This window comes from Trichechus manatus, unplaced genomic scaffold, assembly GCF_000243295.1.
Source record: "Trichechus manatus latirostris isolate Lorelei unplaced genomic scaffold, TriManLat1.0 scaffold00002, whole genome shotgun sequence".
Lineage (NCBI taxonomy): Eukaryota > Metazoa > Chordata > Mammalia > Sirenia > Trichechidae > Trichechus > Trichechus manatus.
This window is the reverse complement of record NW_004443938.1, coordinates 26,451,958-26,471,983: the sequence shown is the minus strand read 5'-3', so window position 1 is coordinate 26,471,983 and position 20,026 is coordinate 26,451,958. Positions and strand designations below refer to the sequence as shown.

General features: G+C 38.0%; 1 protein-coding gene across 2 annotated transcripts in view; it reads right to left on the bottom strand.

Moving 5' to 3' along the window:
- EPM2A (EPM2A glucan phosphatase, laforin) overlaps positions 1 to 20,026 on the bottom strand; it is a 116,252-nt gene that overhangs the window by 36,566 nt on the left and 59,660 nt on the right. For both annotated transcript variants that reach the window (XM_004368851.2, XM_012555024.2), the window contains exon 2: positions 17,547 to 17,721. In XM_004368851.2, the coding sequence (XP_004368908.1) occupies positions 17,547 to 17,721 (175 nt within the window). The remainder of the gene's footprint in view (positions 1 to 17,546; positions 17,722 to 20,026) is intronic.

Here is a 20,026-nt window from a genome sequence, read left to right as displayed (position 1 = left end):
CCCAGTAACCCCTCTTCAGCTAGACCTGCCCTGCCATACCAAATGCTCTGCATTTGTGCCAAGTGACAGTCCTGTACCCAACCCGCTACAAAATTCTGATTTTTAATAATAATAAAAATCTAAAGCACAATTTTAAGGATAGTATTGTACTTTATCCAGAAAGTTTTTCTCTGTACATCAACAGTATACTTACTGAAAAGTTTTATTAGGATAGGAAATTGGAATGTTATATGAATAAAACTTTTACTACATTTTTTATTTCATAAAATTTTAAGTACCATAACAAAAAAAAACCCATTGCTATTGAGTCGATTCCAACTCATAGCAACTCTACAGGACAGGGTAGAACTGTCCCATAGGGTTTTCAAGGCTGCAATCTTTACAGAGACAGACTGCCACATCTTTCTCCCTCCCAGTAGCTGGTGGGTTCAAACTTTTCGATTAGCAGCCGGGCGCTTAACCACTGTGCCATCAGGGCTCCTTTTAAGTACCACGGTCTCTCATTTTATTAAAAAATGTACTCTTGAACTTAAATACTAACTAAAATTCTATAAGCAAAGTCATATCTTAAATGCAGCAAGTTTTAAACAAGAATTCAAGACCTGGATTCACTTGTGGCTACTTAAAGAAAATCAGCTGAAAATTCAGAGAAGTAAAAAGTAACTTAATTGGATTAAGATTTTCATACTAATATATATTTTACTTGTCTCTGCTATGGAATTATTAGCTTCTGAAGGAGAGAGACTAGGTCTTGTTTAACTCTGAACCCCTAGTATCTGGCACTTGGCAAAAAGTAAATAAATTAAAAAAACAGCTGATGAATGGATGAATAGAATGAAAACAGATGAAGGCACCTGATTATCATATTAAGAACGAAAAGTACAGAATGTTTTAAACGAGTGTTCAGATACAGACTTCAATTCTATATTGTGGCAAGTTAATAAAGCAAATGACAAGACAAGAAAGTAAAGAGGGAAGGACATTCAGAGAGAAAGAAGGGGCAGAAAAAGACAGAGGGAGGGCAACAGGCAGACAGGCACAACTGAAGAGACAGTGGAAAAGAAAGAAGGATGAGGGCAGAGAGAGAAGCCGACAAGAAGGACAGAAAATAGTAGAGAAATAAAAAAGTAAGGGTAAAAGCCAATAGATAAGGGTACGTTCGAATGTAGTTTTATAAATGCCATTCTACAATTTCCTGTTCACTTGGGCTATGAACTTGAACATTTAAACTTCTCATAATTCATCTCTGAAACATGCATTAGCTGGTTAATTACTGATCACAGTTGTTTTTATTATTCTTTTAAGCTTTCAAAGACTTATGTCTGAAGTAGTCCATCAGGGAAAAACTGCTCCCAGTCACAGAGGCAGTGTCCAGAATAAAACACCCCTCAGGTGTTATTAATTCGGGCTGGGGAGAGATTCAGTCCTCAACTCTATCCTGGGAATGTCTCCTCCAAGTGTAAGGGAATCCTTTCACAAAGTGAACAGCACCTTTGTGATATAAATAAGTACCCTATCGTTTCATTATTATTTAAGTTGAAATCTTTTTTACAGTACTTAACACAATATTGAGGAGCCCTGGTGGTGCAGTGGTTAAAGCACTTGGCTGCTAACCAAAAGGTCAGCAGTTCAAACCCATCTGCCACTCCACAGGAGAAAGATGTGGCAGTGTGCATCTGTAAAGATTTACAGCTGTGTTAGTTATTGAGTGCTGCTATAACAGAAATACTACAAGTGAGTGGCTTTAACGAACAGAAATTTATTCTTTCACAGTCTAGGAGGCTAGAAGTCCGAATTCAGGGCACCGGCTCCACGGGAAGGCTCTATCTCTCTGTCAGCTCTGGGGGAAGGTCCTTGTCATCAATATTCCCCTGGGTCTAGGAGCTTCTCAGCACAGGGACAAAATGATGTGCTATGCTCCAGGCTCTTCATTCTTGGTAGTAGGAGGTCCCTCTCCTTTCTGCTCAATTCTTTCTTTTATCTCTCAAAAGAGATTGACTCAACATACAACCTAATCCTGTAGATTGAGTCCTGCCTTATTAACATAATTGCCTCTAATTCTGCCTCATTAACATCATAGAGGTTAGGATTTTCAACACATAGGATAATCACATCAGATCACAAAATGGTAGACAACCACACAATACTGACAATCATGACCTAACCAAGTTGACACACATTTCTGGGGGACACAATTCAATCCATAACAACAGCCTTGGAAACCCTATGGGGCAGTTCTACACTGTCCTATAGGGTCACCATAAGTCGGAATCAACTCAATGGCAGGGGTAACACAATACTCAATCAGCCAGCTGAAACCCTGTGGATCACAACGATCCCATCTGGTTCTGCACAGATTCGACATGAGTTAGGGGTTGGCTTGACAGCACTAACAACAACACAATACCAGGCACATGGTATGTTGTTAAAATTCAGCTATTTAAATGTTTTTAAGTAGGGAATAATGATAAACTATCTCATGAAAAAGAAATTTTGAAATTTGGTGTCCTGATGTTAAATCTATTTCTTTAAGAGAAACTAGATAACTGGGAGCTCCTAAAAATCAAACACTTATGCTCTTCAAAAGACTTCACCAAAAGAGTAAAAAGACAGCCTACAGACTGGGAAAAAAATTTTGGCTACAACAAATCCTATCAGCATCTAATCTCTAAAATCTATAAGATACTGCAAAACTTCAACAACAAAAAGACAAATAACCTAATTAAAAAATGGGCAAAGGATATGAACAGGCACTTCACCAAAGAAGACATTCAGGCAGCTAACAGATACATGAGGGAATGCTCACGATCATTAGCCATTAGAGAAATGAAAATCGAAACTTCAATGAGATACCATCTCACCCCAACAAGGCTAGAGTTAATCCAAAAAACACAAAACAATAAATGCTGAAGAGGTTGTGGAGAGACTGGAACACTTATACACTGTTGGTGGGAATGTAAAATGCTAACAACCACTTTGGAAATCGATTTGGCAGCTTTCTTTAAAAGCTAGAAATAGAAGTACCATACCATCCAGCAATCCCACTCCTTGGAATATATCCTAGAAAAATAAGAGCCATCACACAAACAGATACATGCACATCCATGTTCATTGCAGCAGTGTTCACAACAGCAAAAAGATGTAAACAACCCAGGTGCCCATCAATGGATGAATGGATAAACAAATTATGGTATATCCACACAATGGAATACTACACAACAATAAAGAACAACGATGAATCCAAGAAACATAACATGGATGAATCTGGAAGGCATTATGCTGAGTGAAATTAGTCAGTCACAAAAGGACAAATACTGTATGAGACCACTACCATAAGAACTCAAGAAAAGGTTTAAACACAGAAGAAAACATTCTTTGATGGTTACGAGGATGAGGAGGGAGGGAGAGGGTATTCACTAACTAGATAGCAGATAAGAATTATCTTAGGTGAAAGGAAGGACAACACACAATACAGGGGAAGTCAGCACAACTGGACTAAACCAAAAGCTAAGAAGTTACCTGAATACAACCAAACACTTCGAAGGACAGAGTAGCAGGGGCGGGGGCCGAGGACCATGCTTTCAGGGAACATCTAGGTCAATTGGCATAACAAAGTTTATTAAGAAAATGTTCTGCATCCCACTTTGGTGAGTGGTGTCTGAGGTCTTAAAAGCTAGCGAGCAGCCATCTAAGATACATCAGTTGGTCCCAAGTCACCTAGAGCAAAGGGGGATGAAGAACACCAAAGACACAAGGAAAATATTAGCCCAAGAGACAGAAAGGGCCACACAAAACAGAGACTCCATCAGCCTGAGACCAGAAGAACTAGATGGTGCCCGGATACCATCAATGACCGCCCTGACAGGGAATACAACAGACAGTCTCAGACGAAGCAGGAGAAAAGTGGGGTGCAGAACTCAAATTCTAGTAAAAAGACCAGACTTAATGGTCTGACTGAGACTGAAGGGACCCTGGAAGACATGGACCCCGAATTCTCTGTTAGCCTAGAACTGAAACCATTCCCAAAGCCAACTCTTCAGACATACATTAGACTGGACTATAAGACAAAATGATACTCGTGAAGAGACTGCTTCTTAGCACAAGGAGATACATGAGACTAAATGGGCGGCTCCCATCCAGAGGTGAGATGAGGAGCGAAAAATGGACAGGAGCTGTTTGAATGGACACGGGAAATCCGAGGTAGAAAGGAGCAATGTGCTGTCACATTATAGGGAGAGCAACTAGCGTCACATAGCAATGTGTGTATAAATTTTTGTATGAGAGACTAATTTGAACTCTAAACTTTCCCTTAAAGCACAATAAAAAGAAAAAAAAAAAGAAATCCAAAATCAGCAAAGATGAGAAGGCATGGGGGCAGGGAAACTAGATTATTGGAAATGGAACAGCCAGGATGGAAATAATAAGAAAGTTGACACACTGGAAAATGTAACTAATGTCAACTGAACAAATTGTAAAGACACTGTTAAATTGGACCCTAATTTGCTCTGTAAACTTCCACCAAAAACACAGAAAAAGATTTTAATAAAATTTTTTTAAAAAATCTATTTCTGTGATCGACTAACTACAGGTTTTTCCAATTTCTATGCTATCATTTGTAATCGTCCTTTTCAGTCTGAGATTGACTTAATTAACAATATCTGATTTGATTATCCTGAATTAGAGGTTAGCTCTCTCAATCCCATCAACTGTAAATAGACACCATTCTGGCTGAGGACCTTAATAAACGCAGGTGGACCAGCTGATCTCTCTCAGAATGGGACACATAGTGGTGACTGCTTCCACTTTCACTGCATACCTGGGCTTTGTTTTCTTCGGAGATATCTGAAGTAACAAAACTCATTGTCATGGCTATAAGCAATGAGACATATATAAGAGGCCCTATTCCCAAATCTCTGGTAACATCAGAAATAACAAATTATCCACATGAGCTCTTAAGGGGCAGAGCTTTCTTAAGAAGTAAATGAGTTTAAAACAAACATCCATTTGACCACCTGCTGTCACACTGAACAAAAAGTGGTAAAGTCTAGAAAAAGGGGGTCTGTGTTCCTCCCTTTTTCCCACTTTCTCTTTTCTCTGTCCTTCCTTTTTTCTTCCTTTCTAATTTTTCTAGAAAACAACTAAGAACCAGCTGTAAACATAGAAGCAGCTTTATAGATGGATATAATTCACTTTGCACAACAACATGATTTCTGATAATTTGTGTCAACTTAGTGTTTTTGTAACAAATCGATCATGTTCCCCATTAATTTATCATTTTTGAGATGCTTAAATTTCATTCTTAATTGATCATCAACTTTAGCTTTAGGTTTCTCTTCCCTTTTAAAACTAGATAAAAAACAAAACAAAACAAAAAAGCATGGAAATAAATCCTTAAATCCTTAGAGATGTCACTATTTAAATAAATCTCTGGTGACTTCCTATTTAATACAAATATGTCCCTTTGAGCTATGGGATTTTACATATTAAGTTTCCATAAAGCTTAGCATGAGAAGTTATCCCTAATAGAACTAAGTTGGAGTAGCAGTAGAAAAACAATGTGATGTAGTTTATACCGTAAGATCCTCTCATAAAATGCCTTCCTCTAACATCAGTATAGCTATTCCTAATGGGCAGTGCTTAAGCCTGTCTGAGGAGACAGCCTAGCAGTGGGAAGGGCAGGAAATAAATTAAGAGCAAGATTGATAATAATTGGCTCAGAAAAGCAAAACAGGCCAAACAAAAAAATCTTCAGAAAAAAGAAGTGTTGGGACAGGATCCGCAATCTAGGAAAGAGGGAAATCAGATAGCAATTCATAAAATAGTCCAAGATGATAAGGTAGCTAAGGCTAAAAAGGAGCGTTGGTGGTGCAGCGGTTAAGAGTTCAGCAGTTAACCAAAAAAACTGGCAGTTTGAATCCACCAGCTGCTCCTCAGAAACCCTATGGGGCAGTTCTACTCTGTCCTATAGCATCACTATGAGTCGGAATCGACTCGAGGGCAACAGGTTTAAGGATAAAGAAGCAAGTTAAATTACAAGGCAAATACCAGAATAAATAAAACTTTTAAAAAATGGCATGAAGGTGGGAGAGAGGCGAAAAAAAGTTTTCTACGTCCTTATAATTATTTCAACTTATCTGAACTTATATGAACTACACAGACTTTAAAATGCTGTTTGATAAGATAAAATAAGTAAAAGCTTTGTTGTCATTTATTTGTATCCAGATTTGCATTTTGAATGGAAGTTGATGGTAGAATGCTCTGGTACAAGAAAATGGAGCACCTGTCCTGTGAAGAGAAAATAGTAAAGAGGCGTGTGGAGAAGTGTCTGGCAGTAGCAGCTCTGCCATTTACCAGCTGTTATGACCTCAGAGCGGTACCTTGATAGCTTTGGTCCCACTTTGTCCGTTTATAACATGATGGGATGCTGGGTAAGATTCCTTTTCTCTCATAATCTAAGAAGTAGCTAAGGCTAATAAAGCATCATTATGGCTTTACTTGCCCAATATAATCGTCGTATGATACCTGAAATCTACTCCTGGCCTTCATCTTCATTAGTCTGGCTCCTAGAGTCCTGCCCCAGGCCAATGGGAAACACATCATGTGGCCTGTGGGCAGAAAACAATTCTTTCCTTATAAAATGGAGAGTCTGTGCGAGTAGATATTCTCAGTGTGTGTATGTGGTAGGTGCGTGTGTGTGTGTTGACACCTCTAGTATTTTTTTTTGAGTAATGTTTATACAAGCTAATTAAGTTCATATTGTCATCATATTGATTCATTTATCAAGAACAATAAGTCTACATGACAATTCAAACAGAAAAATTAAAGGGACTTAGGAAAAGAAGGGCAGGAAAGACATTTTATAGCTTATTAAAATATGAAAATAAAGACCTTACTTTTCAAAAAAAAAATTCTGTGGACAGAAAAGTCATAATAAGGCCTTTATGATACAGAAATAGCCAATGGTAAAAATCTATTCTCGTACATAGTAACACATGCTTTTTGGCCACTGTTTCTTAATTGATCCTTCCTCCATGGTTTTGACAATCTTTCCACTCTGTTCAGCCAAATATGAGACTATGGTCTAAGAAACTAGTCATTTTAAGCTAATTTAAATGGTCATAATCATTGATTGGCAAAGTGATCTAAATATTATCAACCCTCTGAAAACAAGATGGAAGCATTCCCCAATGTGTTCACTAACTAATAGATCCACTGTTCTCCTTGAGGTGGAATTTTTATAATGGTTACCATAATAAATTTAATTCTACCTCTGAAAAACATAATATAAAATTCCCAATTTACCCATATTCCATTTTAGCATTTTACTTACATTTCTTTCTGTTATATAAAATGACATGGCTACAGTCACACAAGAAAACCCTAGAAAAAGGCTATCTCAGTTTGTTAAAAATATTCTGTCTTCTGTATTCGTTTAGTATGAAAGAATAATCCTTCTTTGGTTGTCAAGACCACTGCAATACTGGAATTGGGAGAATCTTATAAAAATTAAAATTCATGAGTCAGTACATTCACATTCCATTAGTCACACCATCTATATATCTCATTCAAACCTAAAACTCCTCTCCTTTCTCTCTCATCTGATAACTTGCTTCCTATTGCACTGAGAAACTAGAAGCAAACAAAATTGAACTTCCACATGTTCTCACTACTACACATATCCACCTGCACCCATGCCCCAATACTCTGCCTCCCTCCCATGACCATGGATGAACTGTCCATTGTGAGATTCAGCTCACTCGTGCTTATATAAGGATTTTGCTCCTACAACTCTCCCCTTTCTCCTCTCAATCATTAATTTTTCTCCACTCTACAGGATCGTTTGCATTAACATGAAAACATTCTGAAATATCTCCCATCTTATAAATTACATTCTTCTACTCTATACCCCCATTTCTCTGCTCTCTTTTGTAGTAAAATTGTATGCTTTTTATAGTGAAATTTCCACGTTTTACCCACATAGTGACTTATGAATCCAATTTACTTAATTTATATGGTAAAATATTCCCGTTCCTACTGCCATTCCTGTAGACAACAACCTGAGGTCTGAAAACCAAGCTCTTTCCTTTACAATCTCCCTTACATTCACCAGGGATCTAGACATTTCAATCCTAATTTTAATAACAATGCAGTTACTAATACACAAGGCAGTACAGAATCCAGCTGTTTCCTTTATAACTATACTGATTCCACAGCAAAAAACTGATTTTTCCATGCATTTTATCAATATGTTTTAAACAACTCCTGAAAAAACAAGAACTAAGGGGGTATGTTTGCTTTACTCTAAATTACCATTAGTATTCTAATACCTATCACTAATTTTTTTAATCCCAAAATAACATTTTTTGTTCTCTCTGTATTTTAATAATAAGAAAAGAAGGACATCCATCAATTAATCTGATCATATAAAATATGAACAGTGCTATTTAGACAGGGAAAAGGAACTCACACATTCAGTTAAAACTCAGTAAAAATTACTGGCCAATCAGAAGACTTCAACAAGAAGAAGCAATATGCTATTTTCCTTTCCAACAAGCATGAACAACTTTAAATTTGGTTTTAAGGTTTAAAAAAATTCTAATTATTCAATCAGATAGAAATACTATTTGAAATTAGTTTCTTCATTTGACTAATAATGTCTTGATTGTGAACTATAGGATTAAAGTAAAATAAATCAAAACAAACACCTGTTGATTCGAGTTGATTCCAACTCATCATGATCTTATAGGACTGACCCATAGGGTTTCCAAGGCTATAAATCCTTACAGAAGCAGACTGCCACGTCTTTCTCCCGCAGAGTGGCTGGTGAGTTTGAACCACCGACCTTTTGGTTAGTAGCTGAGTGCTTAACCACAGCACCACTAGGGCTCCTTAGTACAGAATTAGGACAATGTAATTAGGTCCTGTGTAACTTTGAAGACTAAGGGGCACCTGACCCCAAGCCATGGTATTTTCAATTGCCTTATATGGATACAAAAGCTGGACAATGAATAATGAAGACTGAAGAAGAACTGATGCCCTTGAATTATGGTGTTGGCAAAGAATACTGAATATACCATGGGCAGCCAGAAGAACGAACAAGTCTATCTTGGAAGAAGTACAGCCACAGCACTTCTTGGAAGCGAGAATGGCGAGACTGTCTCACATACTTTAGACATGTTATCAGAAGGGATCAGTCCCTGCAGAAGGACATCATGCTTGGTAGGGTAGAGGGTCAGCGATCAAAAGGAAGACCCTCAACAAGATGGATCGACACAGTTGCTGCAACAGTGGGCTCAAGCATAGCAATGATTGTGAGGATGGTGCAGGACTGAGCAGTATTTCATTCTGTTGTACATTGGGTCACTATGAGAAAGAACCGACTCAACAGCACCTAAGAACAACAACAACAAATTGCACCTAGAATTTTGTAGTTCTTCAATATTTACTCCAAAAAGGATTTCTTGTCAAAATTTGATTACAAATATGAGCAATGTGAAACTACCTTATCATTATGCCAGAAGAAAACACACACTTATTAAAGATTATATGTACACTGGCAATAAAATACATGTATTTCCAGAAAAAAGCTCTGTAAAGTTAGGCAGAATATTCCCCCTGGGCTACAAAAATGAGGGAAAGTGCCATCTATAGGCAGCACTAGAATGGAGGCCCATGGTCATTCGGTCTGAAACCAGAGATCCTGACGTGGCATGTAGTCATTGTTAGGCCAACAGAACATGTCAGCCAAATGTCACATATGCCTTAGTTTTTAAAATTAACATTAACCATTGCTTATTTCTAGAACTGCTTTAGCAGTTATCTAATTCAACCAGTTCACTTTGCAAATTAGGAAACTGAAATCCAGAACTGCTGAATAATTTTCCCAAGGTCACCCAGGAGTAAGAGACCTGAGCCTACAAGCCAAGGTTTCTCACTCTCTGTCCAGAGTAATTAATTTCATTCATTTTGGAAATTGTGCCAAATAAAAGCAAATTATAAAAAGTAAAAAATATTGTTCTATAGTGTTTAACAGAGACCTGGTGGCACAGTGGTTAAGTGTTTGACTGCTAATCAAATGGTCGGCAGTTCAAATCCACCAGGCGGTCCTTGGAAACCCGATGGGGCAGTTCTACTCTGTCCTATAGAGTCGCTATGAGTCAGAATCGACTCTACAGCAACAGGGTTATAGCGTTTAACATAATTTTGAGTTTTAAAAATGTATATATTTTCTTTATAAGCCAAAAGGGCCAAAAGTATAAGCATGCTTTTATAATACATTTTCTAAAATGTAACATATACAGTGTAAAGTGTGATGTTCATAAAGTCTAATTTATTTCTCTTGAAATATGTTTAATTAGCAATAAGCCTTTCCAAGATACCGAAATTACAGTTCCTTGCCACTAAAGTCTCATTAACTTCATTATCTGTGTCTTTAACGCAAACATTCATTCTTTTAAAAAAAAAATTTATTGAAGAGGGAGGTTTGGTTTAGTACGAACTATATGGAAGTGCACATTGATTTTTAACATTTCACGCCAGCATAAAAGAATTAACCTGGGTCAGAGGACCACAGTGCCAGATAAACCAAAAAACCCATTGCTATCAAGTTAATTCTGACTCATAGTAACCCTGTAGGACAGAGTAGAACTGCCCCATAGGGTTTCCAAGGAGCAGATGGTGGATTTTAACGTTTAACCACTTAAACTCTTAACCACTGTGCCACGAGGGCTCCATAATACAAGTTAATGTGAAAAATAAAGAATGAGCCTAACATTTATTGAGCCACTGTTTACCAAGTTTTATGTTAGATACTCTGCACACTTTATTTCACTTAAATTTTATTAGTGACAAATGAATTCAACACATCTACTTTGACTCTTTCCCAAAGTCTTTTAACAAGAAAAAAGAGATTTAAAAATATACATACACATAAAACTACAAGAAAGATGAAAACAGGAGAAAGAACCACAACAACAAAATTCTGGAAGCTAGAAAGCAATTCCACCTCTCCTCTGTCAGTCTGTCATACTGTGGTGGCTTGCATGTTGCTGTGATGCTAGAATCTATGCCACCAGTATTTCAAATGGTGGACAGGTTTCAGCAGAGCTTCCAGGCTAAAACAGACTGGGAAGAAGGACCTGGCTGTCTACTTTTAAAAAAAAATTGGTCAGTGAAAACCTTATGGATAGCAGCAGAACATTGTCTGATACAGTGCTGGAAGATGAGCCCCGCAGGTTGAAAGGCACTCAAAATACAACTGGGGAAGAGCTGCCTCCTCAAAGTAGAGTCGACCTTAATGACATGGATGGAGTAAAGCTTTTAGGACCTTCATTTGCTAATGTGGCATGACTCAAAATGAGAAGAAACAGCTGAAAACATCCACTAATAATAGGAACATGGAATGTACAAAGTATGAATCAAGGAAAACTGGAAGCTGTCAAAATGAAATGGAACAATTAAAGATCAGTATCCTAGGCATTAGTGAGCTGAAATGGACTGATATTGGCCATTTTCAATCAAACAAACATATGGTCTTCTATGCCGGGAATGACAAATTGAAGAGAAATGGTTTTGCATTCATCGTCAAGAAGAACATTTCAAGATCTATCCTGAAATACAGCACTATCAGTGACAGGACAATATCCATACGGCTATACAGAAGACCGGTTAATACGACTATTATTCAAGTTTACAAACCAAACACAAATGCCAAAGATGATGAAATTAAATATTTTTATCAACTTTTGCAGTATGAAATTGATCAAACATGCAATCAAGATGCATTGATAATTACTGGTGATTCGAATGCGAACATTGGAAACAAAGAAGAAAAATCAGTAGTTGCAAAATATGGCCTTGATGACAGAAACAATGCCAGAGATCACACGATAGAATTTTGCAAGACCAACAACTTCTTCATGGCAAATACCTTTTTTCAACAACATAAATGGCAACTATACACGTGGACCTCATGAGATGGGATACACAGGAATCAAATCGACTACATCTGTGGAAAGAGACTATGAACAAGCTCAATATCACCAATCAGAACAAGGTCAGGGGCTGACTGAGGAACAAACCATCAATTGCTCATATGCAAGTTCAAACTGAAGTTGAAGAAAATCAGAACAAGTCAGATGAATCTTGGCTGAAAGCCAGAGAATACCAGAAAGATGTTTATCTTTGTTTCATTGACTATGCAAAGGCATTTGACTGTGTGAGTCATAACAAATGATGGACAACATTGCAAAGAATGGGAATTTCACAACACTTAATTATGCACATGAGTAACCTGTACATAGACCAAGAAGCAGTTGTTGAAACAGAACAAGCAGATACTGCATGATTTAAACTAGGAAAGGTATGCGTCAGGGTTATATCCTTTCACTATACTTATTCAATCTGTATGCTGAGAAAATAATATGAGAAGCTGGATCATATGAAGAAGAATGTGGCATCAGGATTGGAGGAAAACTCCTTAACAACCTATGATACACAGATGACACAACCTTGCTTGCTGTATTCAAGTATTTACTGATGAAGATCAAAGACTACAGGCTTCCGTATGGATTACACCTCAACATAAAGAAAACAGAAAGCACAACTGGACCAATAAGCAACATCATGATAAACAGAAAATACTGAAGTTATCAAGGATTTCATTTTACTTGCATCCACAATTAACACCCATGGAAGCAGCAGTCAAGAAATCAAATGACATATTGCATTGGGCAAATCTGCTGCAAAAGACCTCTTTCAAGTGTTGAAAAGCAAAGATTTCACTTTGAGGACTAAGGTGCGCCCGACTCTATGTATTTTCAAATGTCTCATATGCATAAGAAAGCTGGACAATGAACAGAAAAGACTGAAGAAGAATTGATGGTTTTGAATTATGGTGTTGGTGAAGAATGGTGAATATACCATGACCTGCCAGAAGAACGAACATATCTGTCTTGGAAGAAGTACAGCCAGAATGCGCCTTATAAGCAGGGATAGTAAGACTTCGTCACATGTGCTTTGGACATGTGTTACCAGAAGGGATCAGTTCCTGGAGAAGGACATCATGCTTGGTACAGTAGAGGGTCAGCGAAAAAGAGGAAGACCCTTAATGAGATGGATTACACAGTCACTGTAACAATGGGCTCAAACATAACAATGATTGCTAGGATGGTACAGGACTGGGTAGTGTTTCATTCTGTGGTACATAGGGTCACTATGAGTCGGAATAGACTTGACAGCACCTGTTTTAGTCATCTAGTGCTGCTATAACAGAAATACCACAAGTGGATGGCTTTAGCAAAGAGAAGTTTACTCTCACAGTCCAGTAGGTTACAAGTCCAAATTCAGGGCGTCAGCTCTAGGGGAAAGCTTTCTCCATCGGCTCTGGCGGAAGGTCCATGTCATCAATCTTCGCTTGGTCTGGGAGCTTCTCTGCACAGGAACCTCGGGTCCAAAGGACATGCTCTGCTCCCGGCACTGCTTTCTTGGTGGTATGAGGTTCCCAGGTGTCTCTGCTCACTTCTCTCTTTTATATCTCAAAAGAGATTGGCTTAAGACACTATCCAATCTTGTATACCTCATCAGTATAACTGCCACTAATCCATCTTTTTAGATCATAGTGATTGAATTTACAACACATCAGGAAATCACATCAGATTACAAAATGGTACACAATTATACAACACTGGGAATCATGACCCAGCCAAGTGGACAGATATTTTTGGGGGACACAATTCAATCCATGACAGCACCTAACAACAACAGCAAAAAGAAAGCAACTGGTTGAGTGCTGGATAATTTAGCAGAGTTGAAACAGCTAAGTCCTAAAGCCAGCAGTATGGAAAGCTGAGAACCAACTGGAATTACCCTACAGAATCCCCAACAGGTTCAGAACGTGGTAGCAGCAGGTACTTCTGGATGTAGGTGAAAGAAATGCTACAATAAAGAGAACTGGTTGAAAGACTGAACAGTAGAAGATCCCCAGATTTCCAGATCCCCTACCAGTTTCCCAGATCCCCAGCCAGACCCCTAGATCCCCAGACAGATCCCCAGATCTGGCTCTCCTCCTGGATCCCACTCTCCTCAGCTGAGTAACTTTTTCTCCCCAGTGCTGATTAAACACTGGAGGTTATTCTCTAGGCAAGGCTGAACAAATCTCTGGGCTGGGGGACATCAGGCACAGGCAGGGACACCATAGTGAAAGCAGAGGAATTAAGTGTGTTACGTATATTGGAGGCTGAGACTCCCCCAGCAAACGGCCATACTCAGGTCCCAGAGCACTGGCAGCCACAGTTTCACCCTCTAAGCAAAAGTCTGGTCAAGTCTTGTCTAGGAAATCAGAACACAGATCTAAAGATACTGACACCAGAGGTTCCCATCTAAATGGCACAGCCAGATCATCCTACAGTGAAGCTCACAGTCAACAAGCCCACCTCAGAGCTTCTAATCAGCTTTTTCAATTGTAATAGTTGAACATAAGCCAATGACTAAGAATTTCTAGGCATCTGACAAAACGCTCTAATATGAGAAATAGAGACAAAGAAACAAAGAGAAAAATCCAAATAATTTGGAGGAAACAAAATCAATGGCAAGAAAAGAAATTAAAAAAAAAAAACTATCACTTAGTATCTTCCTAGATATAAAGATTTGCAACTATAAATTAAAAAAAAAACAGAATGCTATAAAAATAAACATTCAGAGAATTAAGTGACGAGTTCCTGCATATGAAAGAATGATAGCAGAAATAAAAAACTAAATAGCAGTGTTGGATGATGAACTTAAGGAAAATTAAAAAACAGCAAAAAGTTTTTTAAAAGACAAAGACATGCGAAAGATAAAAGACCAGAAATTTACAGGCTCAGGCTGACGGTGGTCCAATATCTGAATACATCTGAATAATAGTAGTTCCAGAAAAAAAAAGGGGAGACAATCATTATGAAAGATGCTGACAATTCAATTCTAATATGATTTATCCCAAGAATAAAAGAATTCTGGGCATAATTCCCTTCCCTTAAACAAACTACAGGGTAATTTTTTGTGGTTATAAATTCTTAGGAGAGTTTGAATACCTCTATTATTGCATATGCTCTAACATATAACCCATCATGGTGTACCTATTTCAGTGGCTAAGATAAAGTCTCAAATTATTTTAGCATTTTACTTATTCAGTTAAATATGAGAAGCCTATAGTGCCAGCTGCTCCTTGGAAACCCTCTGGGGCAGTTCTACTCTGTCTTACAGGGTCACTATGAGTCAGAATCAACTCAATGGCAACGGGTATGGTTTTATAGCAATTAGATGTTTTCAATTTAATAATGAAAGATATGAATACCTTTTCAATTTTTTTTTCTTTTAAACTGAATTCACATTTTTTTTATCTTGTCTAGTTTCAAGTGAGAGTGAATGATGGCTATAATTTTTAAGTTATTAGACTGAAAGGACTGCAGACACATAAGAATCTTCTTTTTTTAATTCTAAAATACTGTCTTTATTGGACTAATCATGGTAGAGCTCCAATTTTTGTGCATAAGAATCACATGGAGAGATTGAAAAACAAAGATTCCCAGGACTTGTTGGGGCCCAAGAATCTGTAGTTTTAAAAACATCACCCAACTGATTTTCATATAGGTGACCTTGAGACTGAAATGACAGAAACACTGGCAGATAATGGGACACCCTGAAAGCAGAGATACGGCAATAGGTCCACTATAAACAATTATTATTTATTGCCAAGTTACTAATTGTCTCCATATTAGAGATAAATACAGGAACAAAAAATGCCATTAAGTCCAAAACTATGAAGAGTGAAATTTTATCCTAATTGCAAGCTAACAAGTTAGCCTGCCGCATTTATACACACACACACACACTAACAACAGAGTCAACCATCATTATTCACAAATTCTGTATTTACTAATTCTCCTACTTGCTAAAATGTATTTGTAACTCCAAAATCAATATGGCTCTTTCCCTGTCATTCACAGACATGTGCATACGGAGTCGCAGGTGAGGCTGAACAGGTTGATTCAGGATTTGTTAACTGAGTGTTCACAGGGACTTGTAGAATATAACTACTGTAAATAACAAAAATAAACTATATATATATTGGGAGTGCAGAGAAAGGGAAAGCATAAGTGAGGTAAATTTCTCACATGTGACAGCAGGGAATCAATAGATAATTTTAAACTGATACATTAATAAAATATACAGGTATCATTTAAAACTTGGAGTTAACTTCTAGAAAAGCTAATCATAAAACACTGAAAAATAACTACTCTGGTAAGTGGAAATGAGCGAAAGTGTAGTCAGCCTTAATTTTCATTTAGCATCCTCTACACTATGGATTATACCTCAACATAAAGAAAACAAAAAGTCTCACAACTGACCAATAAGCAACATCATGATAAATGGAGAAAATATCAGAGTTGTCAAGGATTTCATTTTACTTGGATCCACAATCAACACTCATGAAAGCAGCACTCAAGAAATCAAATGACGTATTGCATTGGGCAAATCTGCTGCAAAAGACCTCTTTAAAGTGTTGAAAAGCAAAGATGTCACCTTGAGGACTGAGGTGTGCCTGACCCAAGCCATGATATTTTCAATGACATCATATGCATGCGAAAGCTGGACAATGAATAAGGAAGACCAAAGAAGAACTGATGGTTTTGAATTCTGGTGTTGGCAAAGAATATCAAATATACCATGGACTGCTAGAAGAACGAACAAATCTGTCTTGCAAGAAGTACAGCCAGAGTGTTCCTTGGAAGTGAGGATGGCAAAACTTTGTCTCATGTACTTTGGACATGTTATCAGGAGGGACCAGTCCCTGGAGAAGGACATCATGCTTGGTAAGGTAGAACGTCAGTGAAAAAGAGGAAGACCCTCAACGAGATGGACTGACACAGAAGCTGCAACAATAAGCCCAAACAATTGTGAGGATGGCTCCAGACCAGGCAGTGTTTCGCTCTGTTGTACACAGGGTCACTATGAATCGGAACCGACTCAACAGCACCCAACAACAATAACAACAACAGTGTTTGAATTTCCATTATGGCAAATATTGCTGAGATGATTATCAAATAAATAGATATATTAATAAATATTAAAGTGAATGATGACACCCAATCTAGTTTGTCTAGATTGTCATATGTTTATATGAATAAGATTTTCCAAGGAGACACTAACGTTGGCTTCACTGCTGGTCAGTAGCAGGAAGGATACAAATACTAATCTATGATATCTTAGCGCTATTTTGTTTTACTTTTAATCTACTTTATAAGTAAAAAAATGGGTAAACTACTTTCTGGTCAAAATACATTGATGCCAAGGCATGTATCTTTTTTAATTCTGTAAAAAGGATTTCTTACACCTAGAGCTAGAGAAGTTCACACACTGTTTCACTATACTTTATCCTCTCAAAGTATTGCAGGCCTATATAACCCTCCAAAAGGAGACACTGAAGTTTTGAACACAGTAAATATTTCCATGTCGTAATGCTACATCTTGTCCTACTTCTATGCTTATAAACACAGCACTATTTTTACCTTGAATAATGCATGGCTTGGTGGCCTGCAATATTAAAATAGAAGTCCGTTGTGTGCTTCATCTCATTGGTGTGCCCAGTGGCCTCAATCCAGTGTCCAATTGGGAGACAATAAACACCATCTACCAAGTTGTTTTCATTATAAGTACAGCAACGGTCATGGTGCGGCCCATTCCCTAGAAATGACAAACAGAGCAATTAAATCAATGTTTTGCTTAAACAGCTGATGTAAATTTAATAGTAAGGTAACAATAAATACAAAGCTGCTTACTTTACACATTTCAGTCTGAACAAAACTAGACTAGAGTGAAAGCGAAGGAGTTACTTTTGAAAGACATAGGGTTCTGTTCTTCCTTTGAGTGCGTGGCTATTTCCAAAAGTGTATTAACCCTTTCTGAACTCCATGTTACCTTTCCAGACCCTAAAAGCCCATTGTAGATGACTGTGCTGCTGAAAAGGGTTTTTAAAGCACTTAAGTAATGTCCCTGTATATTATATGCTTTTATTTTCCTGGTATGCAAATTTCTGATTAAATTAGGAATAAAGTGTTTTAGTATCACCTCAAACAGTGAATAAATAAAAATAAATACATTAATAAATAATAACAGAAAGGATAGTGTTTACGTAAAACAGTAGTTAGCATTATTTTCAAATGGGAAAACTAAGTCTCACGGGGATTAACTAGCTTTCCCGAGGTCATAGAGGTAGTACGTGCAGAGCCAGCAATAACAAAATCCCCTTGTCCCCACCTTCTAAGCACCTGATACCTTCATGCTGTTCTCTGCCTACTTCATACACACCAACACATAGCATTCTCCTTCCAGGGAAGTGGATCAAAAGAGGCAGAAGGGAAGGACTGGTCTCTGAAAGCACTATTTGCCTAGTATACACAAAACTAAGTTTATTAGTGGTTACCAGGGGCAGGCGGAAGAGAGGAGCAAAGGGGACTTACTGCTTAGGGGACACTGAGCTTCTGTTAAAGGTGATGAAAAAATCTGGAAAGGGATAACGGTGATGATTACACAACATGATGAGCACAATCACTGTCACTGAATTGTACATATGAAGAATGTTGAAATGGTAAATATTCTGTTATATATACATTTCCCACACACACACAAACAAAAACTATTGGTCTACTTCACAGTTTTCCCCAGTACTAGCTAAACTAGTTTATCGATCCTTTTTAATCCACTTAATATAGATATGTTGTTGTTGCTGTTAGCTGCTGTCGAGTCAGTTCCGGCTCATAGAGACCCTATGTACAACAGAACGAAATAATACCAGGTCCTGCGCCATCCTCACAATCCCTTGTATGTTTGAGCCTGTTGTTGTAGCCACTGGGTCAATCCATCTCATCAAAGGTCTTCCTCTTTTTCACTGATGCTCTACTTTACCAAGCATGATGCCCTTTCTCCAGGGACTGGTCCCTCCTGATAACATGCCCAAAGTATGTGAGACAAGGTCTCGCCATCCTCGCTTCCAAGGAGCACTCTGGCTGTATTTCTTCCAAGACAGACTTGTTCATTCTTCTGGCAGTCCATGGTATACTCAATATTCTTCGCCAACACCGTAATTCAAAGGCATCAGTTCTTTCTTCAGTCTTCCTCATTCATTGTCCAGCTTTCGAATGCATATAAGGTGATTGAAAACAACATGGCTTGGGTCAGGCATACCTGAGCCCTTAAACACACATCTTTGCTTATTAGATATATCTATAACATATCATATTATTATCAGTATACATATAAAAACCAAACCCATTGCTGTGAGTCAATTCCAACTCATGCTATTGCTGTTAGGTACCATCAAGTTGGCTCCAACTCTTAGCAACCCTCTATACAAAAGAAACTTAACACTTCCCAGTCCTGCACCATCCTCACAATCGTTGCTAAGTTTGAGCCTATTGTTGCAGCCACTGTGTCAGTCCATCTCGTTGAGGGTCTTCCTCTTTTCCCTGACCCTCTACTTTACCAAGCATGATGTCCTTCTCCAGGGACTGGACCCTCCTAGTAACATGTCCAAAGTATGTGAGACGAAGTCTCTCACTTCCAAGGAGCATTCTGGCTGTACTTCTTCCAAAACAGATTTGTTTGTTCTTCTGTAAGTCTATGGTATGTTTAATATTTTTCACCAATACTGTAATTCAAAGCCATCAATTCTTCTTTGGTCTTCCTTATTCATTGTCCAGCTTTCACATGCAAATGAGGAGATTGGAAATACCATGGCTCGGGTCAGGCGCACCTTAGTCCTCAAAGTGACTTCTTCGCTTTTTAACACTTCAAAGAGGTCTTTTACATCAGATTTGCCCAATTGTCTTAGTCATCTAGTGCTGCTACAACAGAAATACCACAAGTGGATGGTTTTAATGAAGAGAAGTTTATTTCCTCACAGTAAAGTAGGCTAAAAGTCCAAATTCAGGGCGTCAGCTCCAGGGGAAGGCTTTTTCTCTGTGTCGGCCTTCTTCTCTTCAGTGTTCCC